This window comes from Pelmatolapia mariae, linkage group LG5 (genome assembly GCF_036321145.2).
Source record: "Pelmatolapia mariae isolate MD_Pm_ZW linkage group LG5, Pm_UMD_F_2, whole genome shotgun sequence".
NCBI lineage: Eukaryota > Metazoa > Chordata > Actinopteri > Cichliformes > Cichlidae > Pelmatolapia > Pelmatolapia mariae.
The window spans coordinates 22610526-22631894 of record NC_086231.1 but is presented as its reverse complement, the minus strand read 5'-3'; the positions used below and the strand labels follow the sequence as shown (position 1 = coordinate 22631894).

At 40.7% G+C, this 21369-nt stretch overlaps 1 protein-coding gene across 1 annotated transcript; it reads right to left on the bottom strand.

Moving 5' to 3' along the window:
• Positions 1-1112: 1112 nt before the first annotated feature.
• Positions 1113-19462, bottom strand: esyt1b (extended synaptotagmin-like protein 1b). The gene is made up of 52 exons (XM_063474254.1): positions 18795-19462; positions 17707-17748; positions 16669-16803; positions 16484-16557; positions 16320-16392; positions 16058-16147; positions 15838-15893; positions 15134-15254; positions 14867-15043; positions 14564-14646; positions 14330-14378; positions 14146-14235; positions 13939-14034; positions 13357-13428; positions 13181-13267; positions 12934-13083; positions 12684-12785; positions 12393-12569; positions 11418-11503; positions 11287-11335; positions 11027-11116; positions 10844-10939; positions 10674-10745; positions 10491-10577; positions 10252-10398; positions 9567-9673; positions 9296-9476; positions 9017-9190; positions 8848-8930; positions 8553-8601; positions 8374-8463; positions 8174-8269; positions 7762-7833; positions 7567-7653; positions 7298-7444; positions 7081-7217; positions 6623-6731; positions 6443-6537; positions 6177-6312; positions 5240-5416; positions 5063-5145; positions 4704-4752; positions 4502-4591; positions 4230-4325; positions 4063-4134; positions 3880-3966; positions 3596-3742; positions 3366-3514; positions 2494-2625; positions 2301-2403; positions 2009-2058; positions 1113-1864 (listed from the first exon to the last, which is right to left on the bottom strand). The coding sequence occupies exons 1-52, from the start codon at positions 19155-19157 to the stop codon at positions 1837-1839; spliced, it is 5490 nt and encodes a 1829-aa protein (XP_063330324.1). The 5' UTR covers positions 19158-19462; the 3' UTR covers positions 1113-1836.
• Positions 19463-21369: the final 1907 nt, after the last annotated feature.

Here is a 21369-nt window from a genome sequence, read left to right as displayed (position 1 = left end):
GAATTCCACAGTGTGGAAACATCCTGTATGAGTGGCTCTCTGTTACTCAAGTCTTCATTGCTCCTGGTGTAGTTCTTCCATATTAGCAGGGCTGTCTGTAATGCATCTAATTTTGCTTACTTTTAAGTGTAATAAAGCTGTTAAATTTTACCTGAAATTGGATCACCTGATGCTAACTGTAGCAGATTTTCTAACCTCCTATCTTCTACCACTGATAGTGGTCTACAGTCTAGAGCAATCCATTTTGCAAGGGAAGTTGTAAGATCGTCCGATTGTTGACTTACTAATTCTAGTCCTGAAGCCAGTCATCAGGTTTGGGCTGCCGACACCTTTTGTTTGGTACTCGGGCTGCTAGCGCTAACAGCTCCCACAGTTTCTGTGCTTGCTGCAACATGTTTTGCATTTAGATGGTACCATAGGTTTGAAGTGCTTCGGTGGTGAGCAAATTCATTTTTGCACAGTTTGCACAAAACCACGCTTTTATCAAGGCTTCCGTCGGTATCAGTCATAGCAACCTAGCTGTGTAATCGGTATACCAGGAAATCATGCATTGACAAAGTTCTCCTTTGTTTGGAATGCAAAGTGCGATTAAATGTGTTATTTTTTTGATGTGTTATTATTTTTTTCAAATTAATTAATTGCAATTAACGCCTTAAATTCCCGCCCTTTATGTCCTGACCAGGCCACCCTAAAACCTGTGGAGTGATTGTGTCTACAATAACATCATACAAGAAATAGTAACACAAATATACACAATATAAAACGGTTAGAAAATAGAATTAATAAAATTCATGATTCTATTTGTTTCTACTTGCTGTAGATGATTTTGACACTGTCACAACTTTTATATGAACTGAGAATGTGGTTGTTTCTACCTTTACACACATCCTTTCATTCTTTATATTCTGAAATAAAATAAGCAAAAACATTTGTTTTTTAGAGTCAGTAGGAAGAGTCAGAGCTTTTCATGTACAGTACACCTGCAGTAAACCTACTGTATGAGTAGGATAGCTGCCTCAAACAAGCAATAAGAAAGCAATTCAAAAATAAAAAGAGCAAAGTACAAAAGGTAACAAATTTATACAGGAACAGTCTTTTGTTCTGCAGAAATTTGAGCTGTGCAAAATCAGTTTATTTTTGTTGCCATCTTTCCACAAACATTTTCCCACCTGATCAATGACCTTTGCAAATATACACAAATTAAACCATAACTGGGGAAATATGTGTAACACATCCTTAGCTGTAAAAAAAATAACCATACAAAAACTATTTCCAAAGGCACTCTCAAAAGCTGTGTGGCAAAGTGAAATATAAAAAAATCCACCTTAAGCTGGTAAACAAAACAAGATTAAAATACTGAAATGGCACTAATATTCATGAGTGATACATGAAAATCAACTAAAAGCTATAATGTTGCTGCACTTCAAACAAGATTTAAAACACTCTTACAGCAACAAGGAGCAAACAAAGCAATTAAATGTAACATGACACCTTCAGGCCACTTCATCCATCACTTTCTCTGTTCAGTCTTTAAATTCAATTTCTTCATATAATTTTCAATCATAACTTACTTACACCTTTTTTTTTTAACTTAGCTGCTTCTTTCTACTTATCTTTGGTGACTTGTATGTATGTGGTTGTATGTGAATACGAGAGCTGTGCACTTCTATACTAGATGCTATAACACAGTGAGCTGGGTGGATACAGGTAAGGCTGCCATGCTGGCACTGTGTGCAGAAGTACAGAGGAGAAGGCATCGGTGTGATTAGCAGCAGCAGGATTTGAATGATGACGTTTCCATCGCTGTACTACGGCATCAGCAAGCAGCTATTCTCTCTATTCAGCTTCATCCTTCAGAGTGAACCTGGAAGATGAGGTGGAACAGACACTGAATGATAATAAGAGTTCCTGATGGTCAATAAAAATGGTCAGAAATAATGACCATCAAGCTTGAGCATTTGAATAAATGTAAATGCAGTCTGGATGAAACCAGATCTCTTCTGCTCACCATTCTGTGACACCAGACACGAGGTTCACCTCAGCCAACTCGAGCTGCACCTAAAGAATGGGAATGTCATGTCAGCATCTGCATAAACACAGTTTCTGCCTGTATTTGGAGCATTTCAGAGTGAAAAGATAAAACACATTTATGGAATGAATGCAATTTACGCTACCAACTAGAGCACAGTGAGGAGATTGGAGTACATTTTACCCAACCGAATCTCAGTGTGCTGTTTGGCAGTATATTTAAAGCCATGTAACAGATGCAGGAAGAGCTACAAATATGATTTTAGTCTGACCTGTCCAATGACGTCTCGGCTTCTGAATGAAGAGGAGTTATTTTTCACTGATACACTGAGGCGTCTGAATCTTATCTCGTCCTTAGGCAGATCATACTCAAACCTTTAAAAAAGTACAAAAAGATTATTAGAACACTAAGTCAGATCTTTAGGGATAACAAAACCTACAAAGAAGAAAAAAAGGTAGTGCAACCTTTCATTAAATTCGGGGTTGAGGTCTCTCTTCTTCACTCCTGTTTTTTTCTTAGTGGCCTTGCTTTTATCTGGCAGCAGCATGAGGGAGACATAGCTGTCCACACCATCCTTATGTTGCGACAACAGACCTCTGTGTGGATAAAAAAATAAACAATATAAAAATGAAATATAGTAATAATGAATACAAGTTAACTGTAAAAATGTTTTAAAACATGCCAGCAGGGGTGGGAGCACTTTGATGTTTCCCGGTAGTCATTTTGAGTTGTTCATGAACAGTCAACTTTAAAGCAAAAGTACAACAAGCAAACATGAGAAACTCAGAAACCACGTATAAGTTGCAGCTCTCACTGTGTGTCCACTGGACAGGGAGTGCATTTCCTAAAGATGTTTCATTGTGTGTCTATTGGTAAAGCCCACAATGTCTATGAATATATTTTCTACCTAACAGAAAATCTGTTACCATTTAGATCATTCATACCTTGGATAACTCTATTAAAATCTAGTATCTGTTAAATGAACATAAAGCATTAGCCTATAAAATTAGCGGTCTCACAGTTCGTGCGAAAAGGTTGTCATATCATATGATGGAGACATATTATTTTTCAGTTAGTCACTGAGTCCCAATATGTTAGAGCAATACAGTTCCTTCTTCAATATATGGAGCAGCCAGCATAGCATGAAGTATTCTTTGAGTTATCATTAATTTCTTTTGTAACCTGTTTTTGACCCCACACAGAAACATGGTAGGTTTATGATGAAGTTATGATGAGGTTGTGTTATAATATTATAAACACCTTCCTTTAACGCAGCCTCAGACGCATAATATTCATATGCAGCACTCATGCGATTTAAATGTTTTGTTTCACACACCTGCAGGCGTGAACGATGACAATGAGCTTTCTCTCTTGCGAGGCGTATGAAAGCGACAGCTTCACCTGCCCGTTTCCAGAACCGCACCCAGAAGCAGCACAGGGCAAAGTCCCTGCGCCAATCAAATCCGTCATTTTGGATGCCAGTATCTATAAAACACATCCAGGATAACAGTAAGAGGGTGCAGTAACGAGTCTAATCATTTGCTTTTATCTGTCAGATGTTATCACCTTGAGTTCAGCCCTAAGCAGGATTTGACTTTCAGGTGATGCTCCATCCAGATGGAACCACTGATCCTGAACCAGCTGTGGCTCTGCAAGCAGATTCTTGACAGGAATCACCAGAGATCCCATTGGCTGGTCCCAGCCACTCGACAACTGCGATGCAAAAGAGAGTGAGAATGAAAATCACCCCAATATTAGTACTCCTGCATATAAGCAAATTAAATCTGTACACACAAATGAATGCAAGAAGTATGGCAAAATTTAAAAACAGATGTAGATAAATATCTTACTTTCACCACAAGCATATCATGCTTAGGATCATGGACCACAAAGTAGAAAGACTGATTCCACTGAGGACTGGTACTGCGGTCACAGAGCTGATAAAGTGTGACGAAATGATAAAATTAATATAGCAGTAAAAAAAAGCAATTATCACACCGAGTTGCAGAGCAGCATGAGAGAAAGAGCCTCACTTTGGTTTTGTAGGCTGTTTCACCCAGAACAAGCTCAGCTCCGGCTTTTGGTTCTTTTCCGCTCTTCTTCAACTATGAAGCAAAAGAGAGGCATTCAAGTTACTCAACACGTGGGATCGTTTCTGTCAACTTGCGCACAGTGTGTCAATAAACTGCGGGTGACTTACAGATAACGAATGTGCTCTGTCTATATGGACAAAGAGCAGAGCTGCAGCAGGGACAGATTTGTTCTTAAAAGTCTGGAGAGACTGAAGCTGCAGCACCTGTGGCATGGAGCACAGCAAGTTAGGTCAGGTGATTATTTTGCTACGTGAATATACTTTGTGTTGTGCTATGTTGCTCAACAGCATTCTAGGAGGCTGGAGGCATATTACTCCATGTTTAAATGAACAGAGCGAGGCTGAATTGAGTGAGTTTATTAACACGGTGCAGGGCCCACCTGCTCCAGTCTGGCTGTGTTTGACACTGCAGGAACCCACTCCAGTATCAAGTGAACCTGTCCAGTTTTCACATCCTTCAGAGTGTACCACTGCAACAGAGACAATGTTTGTTAGAGAAGCATGACAAACCCTTTGTATAAGGAAAACGGGCAATGCTGAGTTAAAACAGACAGGGTGTGGCTCAAGGTTTCCATGACTAACCTGATCTGTGTACTGTGATCTTATGACCTCATTTAGCTTAATACTGAATCTGTGGACATGAATACAGGCAAATGATTAACAACAACAAGAGTTTAAGTTCACATAATATGACCATGTTTACTTCAGGCTGATTTCCAGATGTCAGGAGTTTTAAGAGACAGGCTTTGTGAAAAAAGCAGTCAATACTGGATTAATAATAATAATGTAAATGGTATTCTCAATTAATTTTATACAGGTGGAAATTTGTTTTAAACAAAATAAAAATGTGTTATCTTTCATTTTCCACGGCTTGAGGTGAAAGCTGCAATCAAGCTAGACCAGTGAAACACAGCACTGATTCTTTAGAGTAGGAAACACACCTTCCTAGAAAGTCATCAGAATCTATATCTTTATCAAATGCTTCAAACTTGATCTCCTGGATGCTGTGCCCATTCACAACGACCTGTTTAAAAGTAAGAGAAGCAAACATTTGCCAAAAAAAACTACTTCAGACAAATCAAAGCTCAGATAATGAACAACAACCTTAAACAGCTTACCTCATACATTTCGTTCCACGTTGGGTTTAGATTCTCCTTGATAACATGACTCTTAAATGTGACCTCGCCTACGTTGATCTTGACATAGGGATCGCTCTTGCCCTTCACCATCCCCCCCATCAGGTTATCCTTTGCAACCAGATTCTGGGCCTCCAGCAGGTGAACCCTTAGGAGCCCCTACAGCATGAAGAGTGCAAGTGTTATACAGGAAGTACCACAGAACAGAGCATACGTTCGTTGGATTTATTAAGTCAGTGTATACATTTCAGTGTGATCCAGATCATTTCTGCCCTTCCCACAGAGGACTGGAAAACAGGAATTTCTTGCTTACTAATTGTTAATCTGACATTCCTTTGTCACTTTCATAGATAAATCTTTAGAGATAAACAAATCTCTGATTGATGGTTAACTACTTAATGAAAACCTGTTTTTCTTGTTCAAATTAGCAAAGGATCCTTCATTAAGAGTATCCTACATTATAAGTTGCATTTGCAACATGCTCATTTTGTTTTAAGCCTCTAGATGTCCTTCTTCTTCCTTGAAGCTGGTATGACACAGGTACAAACAAGATAAACCAAAACAGCAGAGGGGGCCATTCTAGTAGAGCTTAAAGTAAAATAACATGAGGAAGAAGGAAAATCCTGCTGTGCAGAAAGAGACACGAGGGGCTGTTTAGAAACCCACATGATAAGTTGGATCCCAGCAGCACCCATTTATTTAATTATCCCCACCTAATAACTGAGGACAAATGGAATCGCTGGGAGGATATTGTCTAATGTGAGTAAATGAAAAAACACAGGCTTAATGGAGCCCTACATTTCAAAACATTAGAATTAGACCTCCAGAATGATCTGAATATGTATATATGAACTCAAAAGCAAATTACACGATACTGCTTTCCTTTCCATGCTGATAACAAAGACAGAACTACACCCACCTCTTGAGCAAAGCCCTGGCTCGGGGTTGTGTGTGGTGGAAGAACCTGAGCAGGTTTGGGGATTTCAGGAACCACTTCTGGCTTTTTAGTGTCAGTGGGAAGACCTGTCACTGTGGCGTGAGCAAGATTGCCCAAACTGGAAATTCATTCATATCCAAACACACAGAAATTTTTTTTTTTCAAATTGTTTGTTTGAGGCAAACATGACATAAATATGAAAAACTGAAAGAACAATATAGTTGTGTTTGCTGTCACATGGAGCTCACCCCTCTGTTTGCTTTTTCTGTGGTTCAAAGTCTCCTCTGTCTGCTTTGTGGGGCTGTGTGCGGTGCTCTTCTGCATCTGCTGGCTTGTCCACCAGCTGAGCAAAATTACATTAACGTTATGAAGACGAAAACAGACATCTGGGGCAGAGTAACAACTGACTTTTGTGTGATGTGACTCACTGCAGCAGCAGGGGATGGGTCATGTGCTGGTTCAACATGAGGAGCCATCTCTGTAGCAGTTGCAGGATTTGCTTCAGGTTCTTTAGGATGGTTTGATACTGCAACAGACCTAAGAGCAACATTATTCTTAAAAACATGAAAGTCTGGAATAAAGCTTGTCAGACATAATACCATCTGAATCCTGTGTGCTGTGCAGTCCTAGTGCAACTATGTCTTTATATTTAAGTGGCATATGACATCAAGGAGCATGTTTTCTATACTTTCACTCACCAACAGGGAGAACACTTAATATCTTCCATTTATTAAGCTTATTTATGTTTAAAGGTGTATGAACTGCTTATTTTCCTTAGCAGCACTTCTAACTTTGGTTTTAACTGTTTTTGAATAAGACTACAGTCTCGGGTACAGCAGCATTAGCTCCAACATTAGATCATAGATTTTACACATAAATGACTCACTTGTGCATTGGCATCTCTGAACTTTTTTCCTCCTTGCCAGCTGCTGCAGATGCCTTTTCTGTGTGGGTGCTGGTGTCCTCTTTCTTTACAGTGGTCACAGTCGGCCGTGGAACTTCAGCCATCCTCGAGTTAAGAATCTGTTAATGACACATTTTCATTTGGGGTTTCTTGATGTCAGTCACAGTAACACTAATGTAGAGTGTACATATCTTCATACCTTGAGCTCAGCCCTCAGGAGGATCTCGCTTTCAGGTAACGCTCCATCAAGAGGCATCCACTGGTCCAGGACCAGCTGTGGTTCAGAGAGGAGCTGTCTCACGGGAACTACCAGAGATCCCATTGGCTGGTCCCATGCACTGGAGAGCTACACAGACAAGGACACATTTATGATATCAGTCAGCACTTGAAATGAAGAGGGCAGCAGCAGACTTTAAATGCTATTGTATTGTACTGTGTATTGTACTGTAACAAATTCAGTGCATTTACCTTTATGATGAGCATCTCCTCTTTGGGATTGTGTACTTCGAAGCAGAATGCTTCATTCCACTGAGGAGCTCTGGTGCGATCGCACACCTTCAGACAGAAAATGGATAAAGAATGGTAATAAATTATTTCTCTTTAAAAAAAAAATCAGGTGTGAAGTTATAGTATATTATGTCACATATATTATTAATTTCACACCTTAGTTTTGGAGACTGTGTTACCAAACACCAGCTCAGCTCCAGCCTTGGGTTCCTTTCCACTTTTTTTGAACTGTACACAGAAATAAAAAAGATTAGATTACATGAATAGTTTGAATTCCTTTCATCTATTTTCTTAACTTCTCCAATTCAAGTGTGATCAGAGTTTATCCCAGCAGACATTATTCTCCGTAATTATGACATCCAACACTTTCTTATACAATATAAAACATTTCTGAAACATCATAAAATCCAACAATGATTGTCATTCGTTAGTTTTTAATCAGTTTTTCCTTTTTAGTAAAGGGTTACTAGTTAAAAGTGGCAATTTTTCACTTTATGTGCATAAGCGAACTCATAATCAAACTGTCTATCATAATGATTTTCACTGTACAAAATTACAAGCGGCTCACAGGCAATGAGTGCGCTCTGTCCACATAAACAAAGAGGAGTGCTGCACAGGGAACGGCCTTGTTCTGGTAAGACTGCAGAGACAGCAGATGCATTACCTGCAGCAGAGAATCAAATAAAAAATACATTAGTGACTCAGCACCGATGTGCACAGTGAATCAAAGAAGGAGCATTTTGTTTGTGTACAGAAACATGCACTAACTTGGTCTAGGGTGTTATTATGGGACACTGTTGAAACCCACTCCAGGATCAGACGGACACGCCCAGACTTTACATCATTCAAGGTGTACCACTGAAACAGAGGTGCTCAAACATTGGATTACAGTTTATAAATGCACAAGGCGTACACAGATTTAGTAAGAAAATATATAAAATACCCACCTGGTCTAAGTATTGGGAGCTGATTATGTCTGCCAAGCTGATTTTGAATCTAGTCAACAAAGAAGATTATGCACATTATGCACAAGTCCTGTTTCAGCGATTCTGAATTTAGAAACACTGTTTTTTTTTTTACTAGTGTACTGTGATAAACATCATCTCATGGTCGACTGACACTGTTTTTTTTGCCAGTATACACACTTGTTTACCAACTGCTATGCTCAGGTAGTTATCTTTGTGTGATCTGGTTCCTCTGACTCAGTTCTGAACAAGTATAGACCTCGACATTAGCCCCTACCTGCCCAGGAAGTCATCTTTGTCCATGTCTTTATCATACAGCTCCACTTGCATTTCCTGTCCTGACTGAGGCCTCAAAACCACCTTAAAGAACACAAACAAGTTTAGTCAAAGTCACAGATGTTAGGTGGCAACAGGCCTTCTGATTTTATGCAGCCCCTCATACACACCTCATACATCTCATTCCAGACCGGGTTGAGGTTTTCCTTGATCACGTTGCTCTTAAAACTGAATTCACCGACACTGATCTTAGCGTAAGGGTCACTCTTGCCTTTTGCCATACCCAACACTTTATCTTTGGCAACAAGACTCTGGGCCTCCAGCAGGATGATCCTCAGCAGACCCTACAGGGAGGGATATTTTCATCCATGCGGCTTTTTAACAAACAGGATTTTGTCGTGCCCTGCTTCTCGTATCTGCTTCTGTAGATCAGTGTGTTGTGATGTTACCTCACTGGCAAAGCTGATGTCTGGGGAAGTATGAGGGGGCTGTGTTATGGCAGGACTTGGTGATTCTTCTTCAGTCTCATCTTGAATCGAATCAGCTGCCTTTTTTTTGGCATCGGCATCTTCATGTGAAGTCACTGAAGAGACAATAGTCTCCACAGGAGGAGTGTCTACTGAGCTCGACCTAAAAACACAGCGATTAGAAATCAGCCAAGTTTAAGAGGGAAATCTGGTGGCTAAACAGAAATAGACTTTACTGAATAAATAATCTTACTTGAGCGTTTTTTCTGTCTCCTGTTTCTGCTTAGCAGGAGAAGGATCTGACACCGCAGTCACCTTAGCTTTATCAGCGGTAACAGGGCATTTGCTTGGAATCAGCATCTGTAGTTAAATGGACATTGTTCTAAATTAACTATGTTATTTATTACATAGTCATTACACCCGTTGCAAAAACAAATTAGAAAAAGAACAAAAAGTGAGCAAAAGAGGAAATTATAGAGAGAATTAAAGAGAATTTTTGTTCTACCACCTCCTTTGCTGCACTATGCAAACATGGAAAGCCATGGGCAGAGGGCGCAACAGCAAGAATAATAGCAAGAATACAGAGCAGGCAACAGTGACAACAGCTATGACACCGACATGACACACAAAGCAGGATAGGAGGAGCTGGAGTAAAGGTGGGTTGCAAAGCAGCTTGCAGGGGTTCAGCAACTAAAGCGGCTCATATAGTGTGCCCTATATGAGGTTTTCCAGTTGGACGTGTAGAAAGGTGCCAGCTGAGCCCTCAGAAACTGTGGACTGGCACTGAGATCAACTGATATGTTGGAATTGAAGCTGCGCTTGATGCTCTGACTCACTTAAACTACAACTATGCTTGATTTAGAAGATAACAAAAAACCAAAAACAAACAACCAAAAAAAGTTGAACTGAAAAACTGAGAGAGACAAAGACTGACATACCTTGAGTTCAGCTCTCAAAAGAATCTGGCTCTCAGGTGAGGCTCCATCCAGATGGAACCACTGGTCCAGGACCAGCTCTGGTTCAGAGAGCAGCTCTCGAACAGGAATAACCACAGAGCCCATGGGTAAGGTCCAGCTGTGGGAGAGCTGGACAAACACAATATTTGGTATTAACAACTTCTATATGACAGATCTGTTTACATGAGGATAAGTTTTATAATACACCGAAGCCATCTTACCTTAACAAGAAGAATAGCCTCTCTGGGGTCACGAACCAGGAAGCAGAATGCTTCATTCCACTGAGGTGATGTTGTACGATCACACACCTTAAGACGAGACAAAAGAGTCAATCCATAGAGTACTTTGCCAATCGTAGTACTGAAAGAGAAGCAGAAGTATCAGGATGAGGGCTGGAGTCTTACTGTAGTTTTTCGAGACTTTGCTCCAAGAGTTAACTCTGCTCCTACTTTTGGATCTTTTCCACTTTTCTTCACCTGCAGGAAGAGACAACAGTCAGTAATATTTATTTGGAGTCCAAAGGTCAGCTCCTAGTTCTACAGTCTGTCCTACAAAGCAGTATTAAAAGACTTACTGACAATCCATCTGCCTGCTCGACAAACACAAACAGCAGGCCTGCCGAGGGAACTGCCTTGTTCTTGTAGGACTGTTGGGAATAGAACTGAAGAACCTACAGATGCAGGAAGCAACCGCAGAATATAAATAAAGCTCAGCACAGGGTGTTCATTAATCCGTGGTTTGCTTCGATATTACTGACCTGGTCCAATCTGTCTGACTCTGAAGCTGTTGGAACCCATTCCAGTATCAGGTGTACACGACCAGACTTCACATCACTGAGCGTGTACCACTGAAAAACAAAGAGAAATCATTATGTCTGAACTATCTTCAATTAAGTAATTTTAGAGAAAAAATTCAATTTTTCTGAAATTTCCTCTCTGTCTGTACCTGAAAAATACTAAAACTCTATGTAGCTGGCTAACCACATTCCTAAAAACTAACACTTCAGCACATGCCCACCTGATCAGTGTATTGAGCATCAATGAGGTCCTTTAGACTGATCTTCAGCCTGCATGTCAACACATACAAGATTAGAATAGATCGTGTAGATGCTAATAAGCATATATGATGCTTGATTTAAATGTAGTTACCTGCCCATGAAGTCATCCTTCATGTCCATGTCTTTATCAAAGACCTCCACATGCAGGTCCTGGCCTGGAAGCTGGGTTAAAATCACCTGAGGGGCAAACCAAGTTAAACATCTCAAAGGACCCTCTTCAACTAATTACACTGCAACTAAATAAACTCAGTGTACTCAATCAAAAAGCAGGTGAAGACTCATCTATTTAAACTCGCAATTAGATTTAATTTCATTTTATTTTGTCCAATTCTCTATTTTCTTGTTTGTTGGTTTTATTTGATGTAAAGTGTCATGGTCCTGGGTCATTTTGACCCAGTGTTCTTAGTTTTCTTATGTTTTTGTATTTTGTTCTTTAGTCATTCCATGGTTCCTAGGTTGTTTAGTTTAGTTTACTAGATTTCCACTCGTGTCTGTACCCCCTGTGTCCCCCTCCACGTATCTGTGAGTCCCCATGCCTTGTGTTTTATTCCATGTTTTCCCCAGCCCGTTATGTCTGTGCTCTCCCCATGTTCTCTCTCCCCCTCCTGTCTGCGCCTCTGTGTACTTCCTGTTTTACTTTGACAGTCTCTCGTCAGTATACGTCATGTTGTGTTTGCTCCTGCCCTGTCTCCTTATGATTATCTGTGTCAGCTGTGTTCCCAGTGTTTTCCCATGTCCCTCGTTATCCTTCTGTGTATTTATGTCCGCGTCTCCCTCAGTTCTTTGTCGCGTTCTCCCTCTTAGCTGTGTGACTTTCCCCGTGAGTTTAGTTTTCCCAGTTTAGCTTTGTACTGGTTTCTGTATCCGCTCTTTCCCGTTCTGTTAATAAAGCTATATTTTGAGTTAAGTCCCCGTTCTGGTGAGTTTGCGTTTGGGTCCAATTCCTGCCTGCACACAGCTGATTATGACAGTAAAGGACTTATCTTGAAATCAAATTCCTTACTTACTTTCACACATAAGCGCAGATCATGCTTTAAAATGTCACCGCAATTTTACAGTTTCTTACCTCATACATCTCATTCCAGGTGGGGTTAAGATTGCCTTTGATAACTTCGCTTGTGAATGTTTCACCCCCAATGCTGATCTTGGCATAGGGGTCACTCTTGCCTTTCACCATGCCTCCCATCAGGTTATCTTTCGGAACAAGATTCTGACCTGCCAACAGGTGAATTCTCAGCAGTCCCTGAAATAAAATTTGCATTTTAAATTTTAAAATAATAATAAAACTACTACTACCAAGATCCTAAGAACTATCAAGTAAAAAAAAACAAACAAAAACTGGTGTGTCCTGTATTACCTCTGTAGCGAAGCTAGGATGGGGAGAGGTCTGCTGTGGGAGCTGTTGGGATAAGCTGGAGGACACATCAGATGGAATGCGCTCTTCATCTAACCACAGGACCTTTGGTGAAATGGGAAAAAGGAGAAGCAGAAAGACAAAAATTCTTAATTGAATTTGGAATTAATCACTTCCTACACTCCACTTTTTTTGTTAGTGTGTTTATTAGACATTATAACTGTGCAGGACCATAGGTCTTAGTCCCATATACCCTGAGAATCGCATTGAAGTAGATGCGACTGGCTGATCCAGAGTTTTCCAACTGGAACCATTGGTCCAGAGAAAGATTGGAATTTGATAAGAGACGGGACAACGGGATGGTCAGGTTTCCCAGCGTCTGCACACGGTCAGCATCCTTCACCTAATGAAGAAAAGACAGTTCAACACCATCACCCGTCAGATTATCAAAGATGAGTTTTATTGCATAGTAAATGGTACATAATCTCATCATCTACTACCTGAATGTCTATGTCCTGGTTGCGAGGATCGTGGATGAAGAAGGTAAAAGCTTCTTCAAACTGTGGATTAATGGTTGTGTAACAAGTCTAAAGAGAAGACGGAAAAATGTGCATATGACAAAAAAATAAACAAAACATATCAAGAGAATTTTAAATGGCTTTCCCAGGAGATGTACCTTGCTCTCTCTAGTGACGTCCTTCACAGATAACTGCACCATGGGATTGGGCTCTTTATTTCCCTTCTTCATCTAAAACATACACAGTTGCAGACAGATATGAATACAGAGTAAGACACTGACATTTTGTAACCAAGAGCAGCACAACAAATAGATTTATCTACTATTATAAGAACATGAGGTCGGTCACAATGAAAGTGTGTGCATGGCTACCATAGCAACAGCACAAATAACTGAAATGAAGCACCGTGCTGCATGGCACAATCAGGAAGTCTAAGTTTGCAAAGAGAAAAAAACAATACCGTAAGATGGGGGTTTTCTTCCAAAGTTTCTTTAACTTTTGTTTTTCTTTTTTAATATATGATCAAATTAGAAGAGTCTGAAAAGTGTGTAACAGTTTTGGATGGAGTTACCCATATTCATCAACAGTGGAACAGAATCAACTGGGTTTGAGGCCAAGGCAACAAACTTGTGGAATGCGAAACAAATAGCAGTTACAGCTCAGTTAGTTTAACCACACACAGGAAGCAGCTCTGAGCTGTGCACGAATGTGGGCACGGAAGGCACACTTATTTGACTCACAGGAAGCGCTTCAGCCTTATCCAAATAGATAACCAAGATGGCTGAAGAAGGGAGATCAGCATTCTTGTTGGTGATGCTCTCGTTCCTCTTCAGGACCTAGATGATGATTTTACAACATTTCTTTTAGTGTAATTGTTTGACAACAAACACGAGTCTCCTCGATGACACACAAAAAGCTGATCATCAGTGAAAATTAGACACTCAGACCTGCTCTAGTTGATCAGTGCTTGGCAGCAAACTCAACCACTCTAGCCTGAAGTGAACCCGTCCAGAATCTGTGTCCTTCAGAGTGAACCACTGGGAAGACACATTCAGACATACTTTCACCGTCTTATGATTAAAAAAATCATCCTCAGTGTGGCAAAGATAAAAAAGAAAACTGCTCACTTACATCATCGACAACTATGGATTTCTTCACAATGCCCAAATCCAATTTGGTCCTATAGGGAGGAGGAGTGCAAGACAAGAAGGATTAAAGACAAAATACAGTAGTGCAATTTCAATGATCAACAGAACAGAAAGGAGACTCTGTACATTCGAAGTACTTTTCCCCACTGTTCATGCAGGTGACAAATGAAAGGTGACAACATGAGATTCAACCAGGACATGAATTATGCATATGTACCTGCCCAAGAAATCATCCTTGTCTGGGTCTTTGTCATATACCTCAACTTCCAACTCTTGACCAGGTACTTCATGGACAATAACCTGATGTACGGAACACACATAAGGACATGACGACTGACAAAGGGGCTTGTATGGAAGCTGTCTGCAGCCTCATGAATGAAAATGAACAATGCCAGTGACTGATATATCAGCAGAAACCCTCAAATACAGAACAAAGTGAAATGATGTGTGAAAGACAATATTTTCCAAGACCTTTACGTGCTGATGGTTTACAAAGAAAACAAAAAACCTTTCTCCTCACCTCATACATCTCTCCCCACTTGGGGGCGTCTGTGTTGTCAATGTGTTTGGAGGTGAAGGTCTGAGGTCCCACCCTTAATATGGCATAGGGGTCAGACAAGCCTGCCATGACCCCTTTCACATAGTTGTCCTTGGCTGCTAGTTTCTGTGCCTCCAGTAGGTGGATGCGTACAACACCCTGAGAGAGGAAAAGAGGTTCATATACTAGTGTTTTAAAGCTTGAAGTACAATTGTAGTCTGAATATGCAGATGAATATTCAGGCCTTACCCTGGGCAAAGGAGAGCGTAGCTGGGCCACATGCAGGCCAGGAACCAACGGGACAACCAGGCGGTTGGGCAGCACCAAGAAGGAGGCGATAGCATCCATAATCATGCTGTCTGACATGACACTTAAACATAGAACAGAGTAATATTTCAGTGGCAGCACTAAAAATCATTTAATTTTCATTGTACAATAAAAGTAAATTATTGAAACGACATTTTTAAAGGGAAAATATTGTACTTTCTTTAGTTTCTCTTATAAATATACTGTTAATGTTGCATGCACATTTAAATATGACAGAAGTTTCAAACAATGAAGTCAGCCTATGTACAGGTAATTCCTCTGAGCCAAACGATCTTGATCAGGATCTTGGTTCTGTATGATGTCAAGCTCACATCACTAAAATGTTCATCTCTTGCAAGCAGAGAGAAACCTCGTCCACTTGTCTGTTTATGAAGGGCATTCAACTAGGAGAAATTTGCCTTGAATTTGCAGAAGGGAAGGGAGGTATAGCTAAACTGTGGGGCTTTACAAAATCACTGCATAGGATGAGTAGGGATTATTTTTAACTGTGAATCATGATCATGCAAAGCTTCTTGAATAGTGTACACGGTGTTGGAAACATGGAGTTGGAAACAAGCAGACTTGGTTCCCTTTAAAGGCTATGGTTATTAATAATGTGTAAAGCAAGGTTTTTCAGCATGACTCACTTCAGTCCAGGAATGTCCAACAAATTAGTCAGTCCAGTCCAATTGATGTCTAGTTTCTGGGAAGAGATAAGAAGGAACTGTGTAGAGCAATCTATAAGGACTGATAGCAAACCAATAGCATACAAGACAATAGGACACGTGTTATTGACAGGAATGGGGGTTGGAAGGTGCAACAAGAGAAGGACTAATGGAGGTGAATTGTAAATATAAATTGACCTACAGGCCGACGGATGAAAAACATAGAGACTGCACCCACAATGGGCACATCTCCAATCAGAGGCTCAAGGATCACTCGCATCATCCCGTGTAGCTGAAGCAAAAGAGAAACAGAAAGGCCAATTATCACTAAATAAAGAAAAGCAGATTTTCTTTGTATTTTACTGAATTCTGGATCTTTAGATTGGCATTTAAAAACTTTACATGAAATGGTTGTCTAATAATGTCACCACATAGTAGTTTTAAGCTTGGATGAGAAGACAAACCTGTATGCCTTTGACTCCAGCTTTGCAGAAGTACCGTTTCACTTCAACATTGATCTCCACGTTGCCAACGTAGCTGAAAATATAAGCACAAAAATGTCACCAATATGAGCACCCTGGAAACATTCCAATAAAGAGAGAGTAAAAAGCAAAAGGTAAAAAGTCACCTAATATACAGATCCAGCAAGACTTGTCCCTTGTCATTTTCTGTGTGTGCCTTAATCCCTACAACCTTCATGGCCTAAAGCAAACATAAAGCACATTTGTTTGAACAGTATAACTCCATCATGCATCACTTGTGTGGATCTTTGCTGCAAATCCATAGCATTGTGTAAACTCTCAGTGTCATCACCTTGTCCCCCATGTCCACCTTGGTAAAGCTGAGGGTCTGGAGGTGGCTGCTTGAGGCTCGGATAGAAGGAGCGATGGTTTCTACCAGCAGCTTCTCGAGGTACTGGCCGACAAAGGGCCACACCTGCTGCAGGACCTGGCCAGGATATCAAGCACATGCTTTAATACGATGTTTTTATCTTTCATAAACATAACAGAGAGGACTGCTTCAAGTAAACTTTTGCCTTCTGTTTGAAATACCAGAAAGAATGACAGAGACAGCTGGAGTGTACTAAACCTCCTCAGCTGTTAGTGTTCTTGTTTGGGGTCACAACATGCTGTATGACATCTGTGGTCTAGATGTGGTTCTTTCTGCACAATATTAATACCGCTATGTAAACCTGTGCAGTCTTCAGTCTATTGTCAATGAGAAAGAATCTAAAAACAGAGCACAGTTTGCTTGCGTGCCTCTGACTTTGTGAAAAAACAAAAACCCCACAGTTGGTTAGAGTCTGGCATAAGTGGAGAATGAGTCATCAGCTGCCTGCTCTTATGGCGCATGAAGCCTGAGCAGTAAAGCAATCTGCTGACCTCCCCTCCAGTAAGCAGTCTCAAACCTCTGCTTTGTCTGCTTTCTAATGCTTATGTCTTGTGATCCTGCTATCTTGAATGCTTTTTATTTCTTTATGTCTGTATTAGAGGCCTTTCTCTAGGCTAGAAGAGCTAGAAGGAGATGGGGGTGGGGCTGCAGGGTTTCTTTTTAGTTTGGAGAGCTATGTGGCTCCTCCCCTTTCCTGTGAGGCTGCAATGAAATGGAAATGTTGAGTGGGCTGTCTGGCACCGGGCCTCCCCTCTGCAGTACAGATAGAGTGGCCACAATGGTGGGGGTGTGGCCTTTTTTCCACTAAGGTAGCAACAGTACTTATCAGCGAGCACACACTAAGTGTCAATCAACACAACAGCTGGGCTGTTGAACGGAGTGTGTTTGCTGGGCTTGAGGGAATATGGACAGTTGTACAATAAAATGATGAAGAAAAAGAGGAACTTGCTGATGTTTTACCTTATTCAGCCATTCAACCTTCTCAACATCCGGAAAGTTTACCTGAAGGATAGAAACAGAGGGCATGAACACGCTTAAATTGTGTATAGAAACTGATAAACAAACAAGAGGAAAGGGAAATGACTCATTCACAGATGACCGGCAACTTTGCTAATATCACAACAGTGCTCTCTCCCAGAGTTCAGACTGAAAAAGCTTTTCAAAAACTAAACAAAAAATGGATGAAGATATGTTATATAAAAAGATCACTTTAAAATGATGTGGCTATTACACATTAAGCATTGTAAATCATTTGTCAAGACACTTTTGCAGTATAAGTGCTTGAAGTGTTTCCCCCCATGTATATTTCATAGGTTTCTCTCAGACAAAGCATTGCCACATGACAATATTGAGAAATCTGTTTTGAACCCTTCACTGAGGAGATGCATTCTGTCTGGTTATGCACGCAATCATTTTAATCACTCCTGAAACAGGAACCCACAGAACCTCACTTGGGTGTGGCCAGATACTCCTAGATGACAGAGGCACATGTGGGTTTCTGAATTTGCGTTCTGTCTACAATCACTACAAAGATATACTATAGACTGCAGGTCCAGTGTCCTCACACATTCTCCATTCAGTTTTGATTAGACGGTTTGAGTGTTTTTGGAGCAGTTTTTGAAGCAACAATCCCCCTGTGTGCTTTTAGACATGTTTCGTTTTAAAATTAAACACGTGTGCAATGAATTTAGGAAGTGTCTTTGTATGAAAGGAAGAGGGACAAAGAGTTCTACAAAACTGCATACTCCATTGTGGAGCTAAAGAGCAACGGTTCAGCAAAGTTTTTCAAGGCTATACTAGGCTGTGGTGCATGCCATAGTTCCATTGCAGCAAATAATAATTACTGGCTGGGGATAAATCACTCAAAAATACTCATTACACCCTACAGTAGCCTCTGTAGTGGTATTGTGATTGCATGGTCCAGTGCCAGGCTTTGCTTGATTTGTGTAATGTAAGGTTAATCTAGGTCAAAGTGGGCTAAGGGGGAGACAGTGCAGCAGCAGAAAGCTTAATATGCTCTCAGACCATCAGGTACATTCATGTCTTACCCATGCAGGAAGGTCTCGCTTGATTTTGGACACTCTCGTGGATGTGTACTCTTGCTCGTTGTCGAGCAGCTGCATGGCTGACTTCAGGCGCGTCTCCTTGGCTTCTCGGGCATGTTTCCATCCCGTGTAGATCATCATGCCGAACACCAGCAGACTGGTGCTGACCCGATAGTATCCGGCAAGGTAGACGGGCAGCAGGGCACCCAGGCATTTCCCAAAGGTCCAGAGTACCGCCACTGCACTTATCCCCTTGGGTTTGTCAGTTTCTGCCTCCACGTTACTCATGGCTTTCTTCTCGCGGTCGCCTGTGCTCGGACACTCGGCGCCCTTGGATTCGCTCGGCTCCGGCTTGTCGCTCTGCATTATGGTTATCTTCTAAAACCACTAAAATACCGCAAGGCTGTTCGCTGAATGATATTTGCTGTCTTTAAAACGGCGATCGAACTTCCCTAACACTTAATCTGCGGTTTCATGACTCGTGCGAGCCACTGTCTGAACAAACGCACTGCTGCCGCGCGTCAGCTTTACGAGCACCGCCGCTAATTCGCCGTTCGCGATTGTTGCATTTTATACGGACTACAATAAAATGTGATTGCGATCGCTGGATTGGATCGGTAGTATTGATTGAGCACAGATCTCGGAGAAGTCCCCGAAAGCTGCTGCTCACCCAGTCCCGTTAGCTGGATAAAAACACGCCCACTAAAAAGGCGTTTTGACTGTTTGCTGCGTCAAATTACCCAGTCGCTGTTATTACTGCAGCATTATGTAGAAGTTCATAAGTTTTCTATAATCAAACTATCCGAAAAAAGGGTATTTATTTGTCTGATGAAGCACAGACCACCCATTAACTCAACAATACACGCTTGGAAATACTTCCTACTGCTTTATCATCTCTCCCCAAACCCCCAAATAGCGCTCAGGCCATTGCCATAACGATTTCAGTAAGCAGGGTTGGATAGTAACTAATTACATGTAATTAGGATTACGTTATCAGATTATAAAAAACAAGTAGTATAGTAAGTAAAGATTAACTGTGATAATTTTGCAGTTAGATTATAATTCAGTTGTTAAGAATTTTCTTGAACACACAAATTTGGAAACACTTGCATTTGAAACTGCTTGAAGTCGATATTTTTTTCCTCCTCTTGGCACAAAATGAAGCACTTTCTAAGAGACACCACGTGCCCACACTTTTCATTAGTCATCATGCGGTTTCTAAAGCATGGCCACTTAATTAAGTATATAATACCCTACTCCCCACACCGAGAACTGCCCCAGTTCTTGGTGGCATAGATTCAACAAGGTGCTATTATTATATCAGATTTGTTGGTTACACATCCATGATGAGAAGCTCCCGATCTACCAAAGGTGCTCTCATGCATTGCGTTGTGATGACTGTTGAGGGAATTTGAGTAAAGTGAACTTGTTTAAGTTCATGTTTAAGAAACCAGTTTGCTCTGTCCTTTGTGACATGACAGGACAGGTACACCATGGACATGATAGGTAATATTCAGGTTGGGTATATGGCACCAGTGATGCACAATTGGTCCTAAAGGCCCAAAGAAAATATACCTCCACACTGTTACACCACCACAAACACGAACCACTGATAGAAGGCACGATAGATCCATACTTCCAGGTTGTTTGTCAAGTTCCAACCCTACAAACCAGCAGAAATCGAGACTCATGAGACCAGGAAATACTTTCCAAACTTCAGTTGTACAATTTTGATGAGCCCATGCAAATTTCAAACCGTTTCCTCTCCTTTGCTGGCTGGAGTGGTACTAGTGTCATCTGCTGCTGTTCACTATTTTATTTTCAGAGGTGTTATTCTGCATACCTTTGTTGTTATAAGTGGTTATCTGATTTCCTGTTACCTTCCTTAAAGCTTGACGCAGTCTGGCCATTCTGCTCTGACATCTGACTATTTTACAACCACTTTACAACTTTTTACTCCACCTATTTGAACTAGACTCACTTTGAACTAGACATTTGCATGAATGAGTAATTAAACAAGCATACCTAATAAAGTGGGTATATTTTAAAAGCTAGTACGGGCTTGCAATTGAACTACTTTCCCCAAAATAATGCTGTGATTAAAGAAAATGTTTTGGCTGCACCATGTTTAGTATGAAGGTCCAGAATCTGCAATATCTGGTTTTGAAGTAAATGTTTTCAGAAATATTTGCTTTGCAGTGGACTACATAAATACTAAACTAACAGTAACTAAATACAACTTGAAGCGCTCCCACCAGGCCCCAGAGTGTGAAGTCAACGCCAGATACTTACAGTTTTTTTTCAGTTGCTTTGGTGCATTTCCCACAACAGAATTAAACTTTGCACAATAGTTAGTTCAACCTCCACAACATGTAGTCGTTTTGGCACAACCTTGTGGCGGTTTCATGCAAATGCCTTTGGACATGAAGCAGTTGAGTAAGTACAAATATCTAAAGAATGGTCACTTTTGACTTGCTATTCATCACTATCTCCTTGCTTTTATCATGAATGTCACAATTATTTATACTTGTACCGGCTGAATAGTCATTGTCCATACAACTAATAGTCTTCATTTCAT

What these genes read in the sequence shown, in the direction of transcription:
- esyt1b (XM_063474254.1), bottom strand. Translation starts at nt 19,157, where the DNA reads ATGCAGAGCGACAAGCCGGAGCCGAGCGAATCCAAGGGCGCCGAGTGT. An exon ending in AGTGGGGAGAGATGTATGAG is followed by an intron (nt 14,647 to 14,866) that starts GTGAGGAGAAAG and finishes TCCGTACATCAG; the next exon opens with GTTATTGTCCATGAAGTACC. An exon ending in AGGAGATGCTCATCATAAAG is followed by an intron (nt 7,445 to 7,566) that starts GTAAATGCACTG and finishes TTGTCTGTGTAG; the next exon opens with CTCTCCAGTGCATGGGACCA.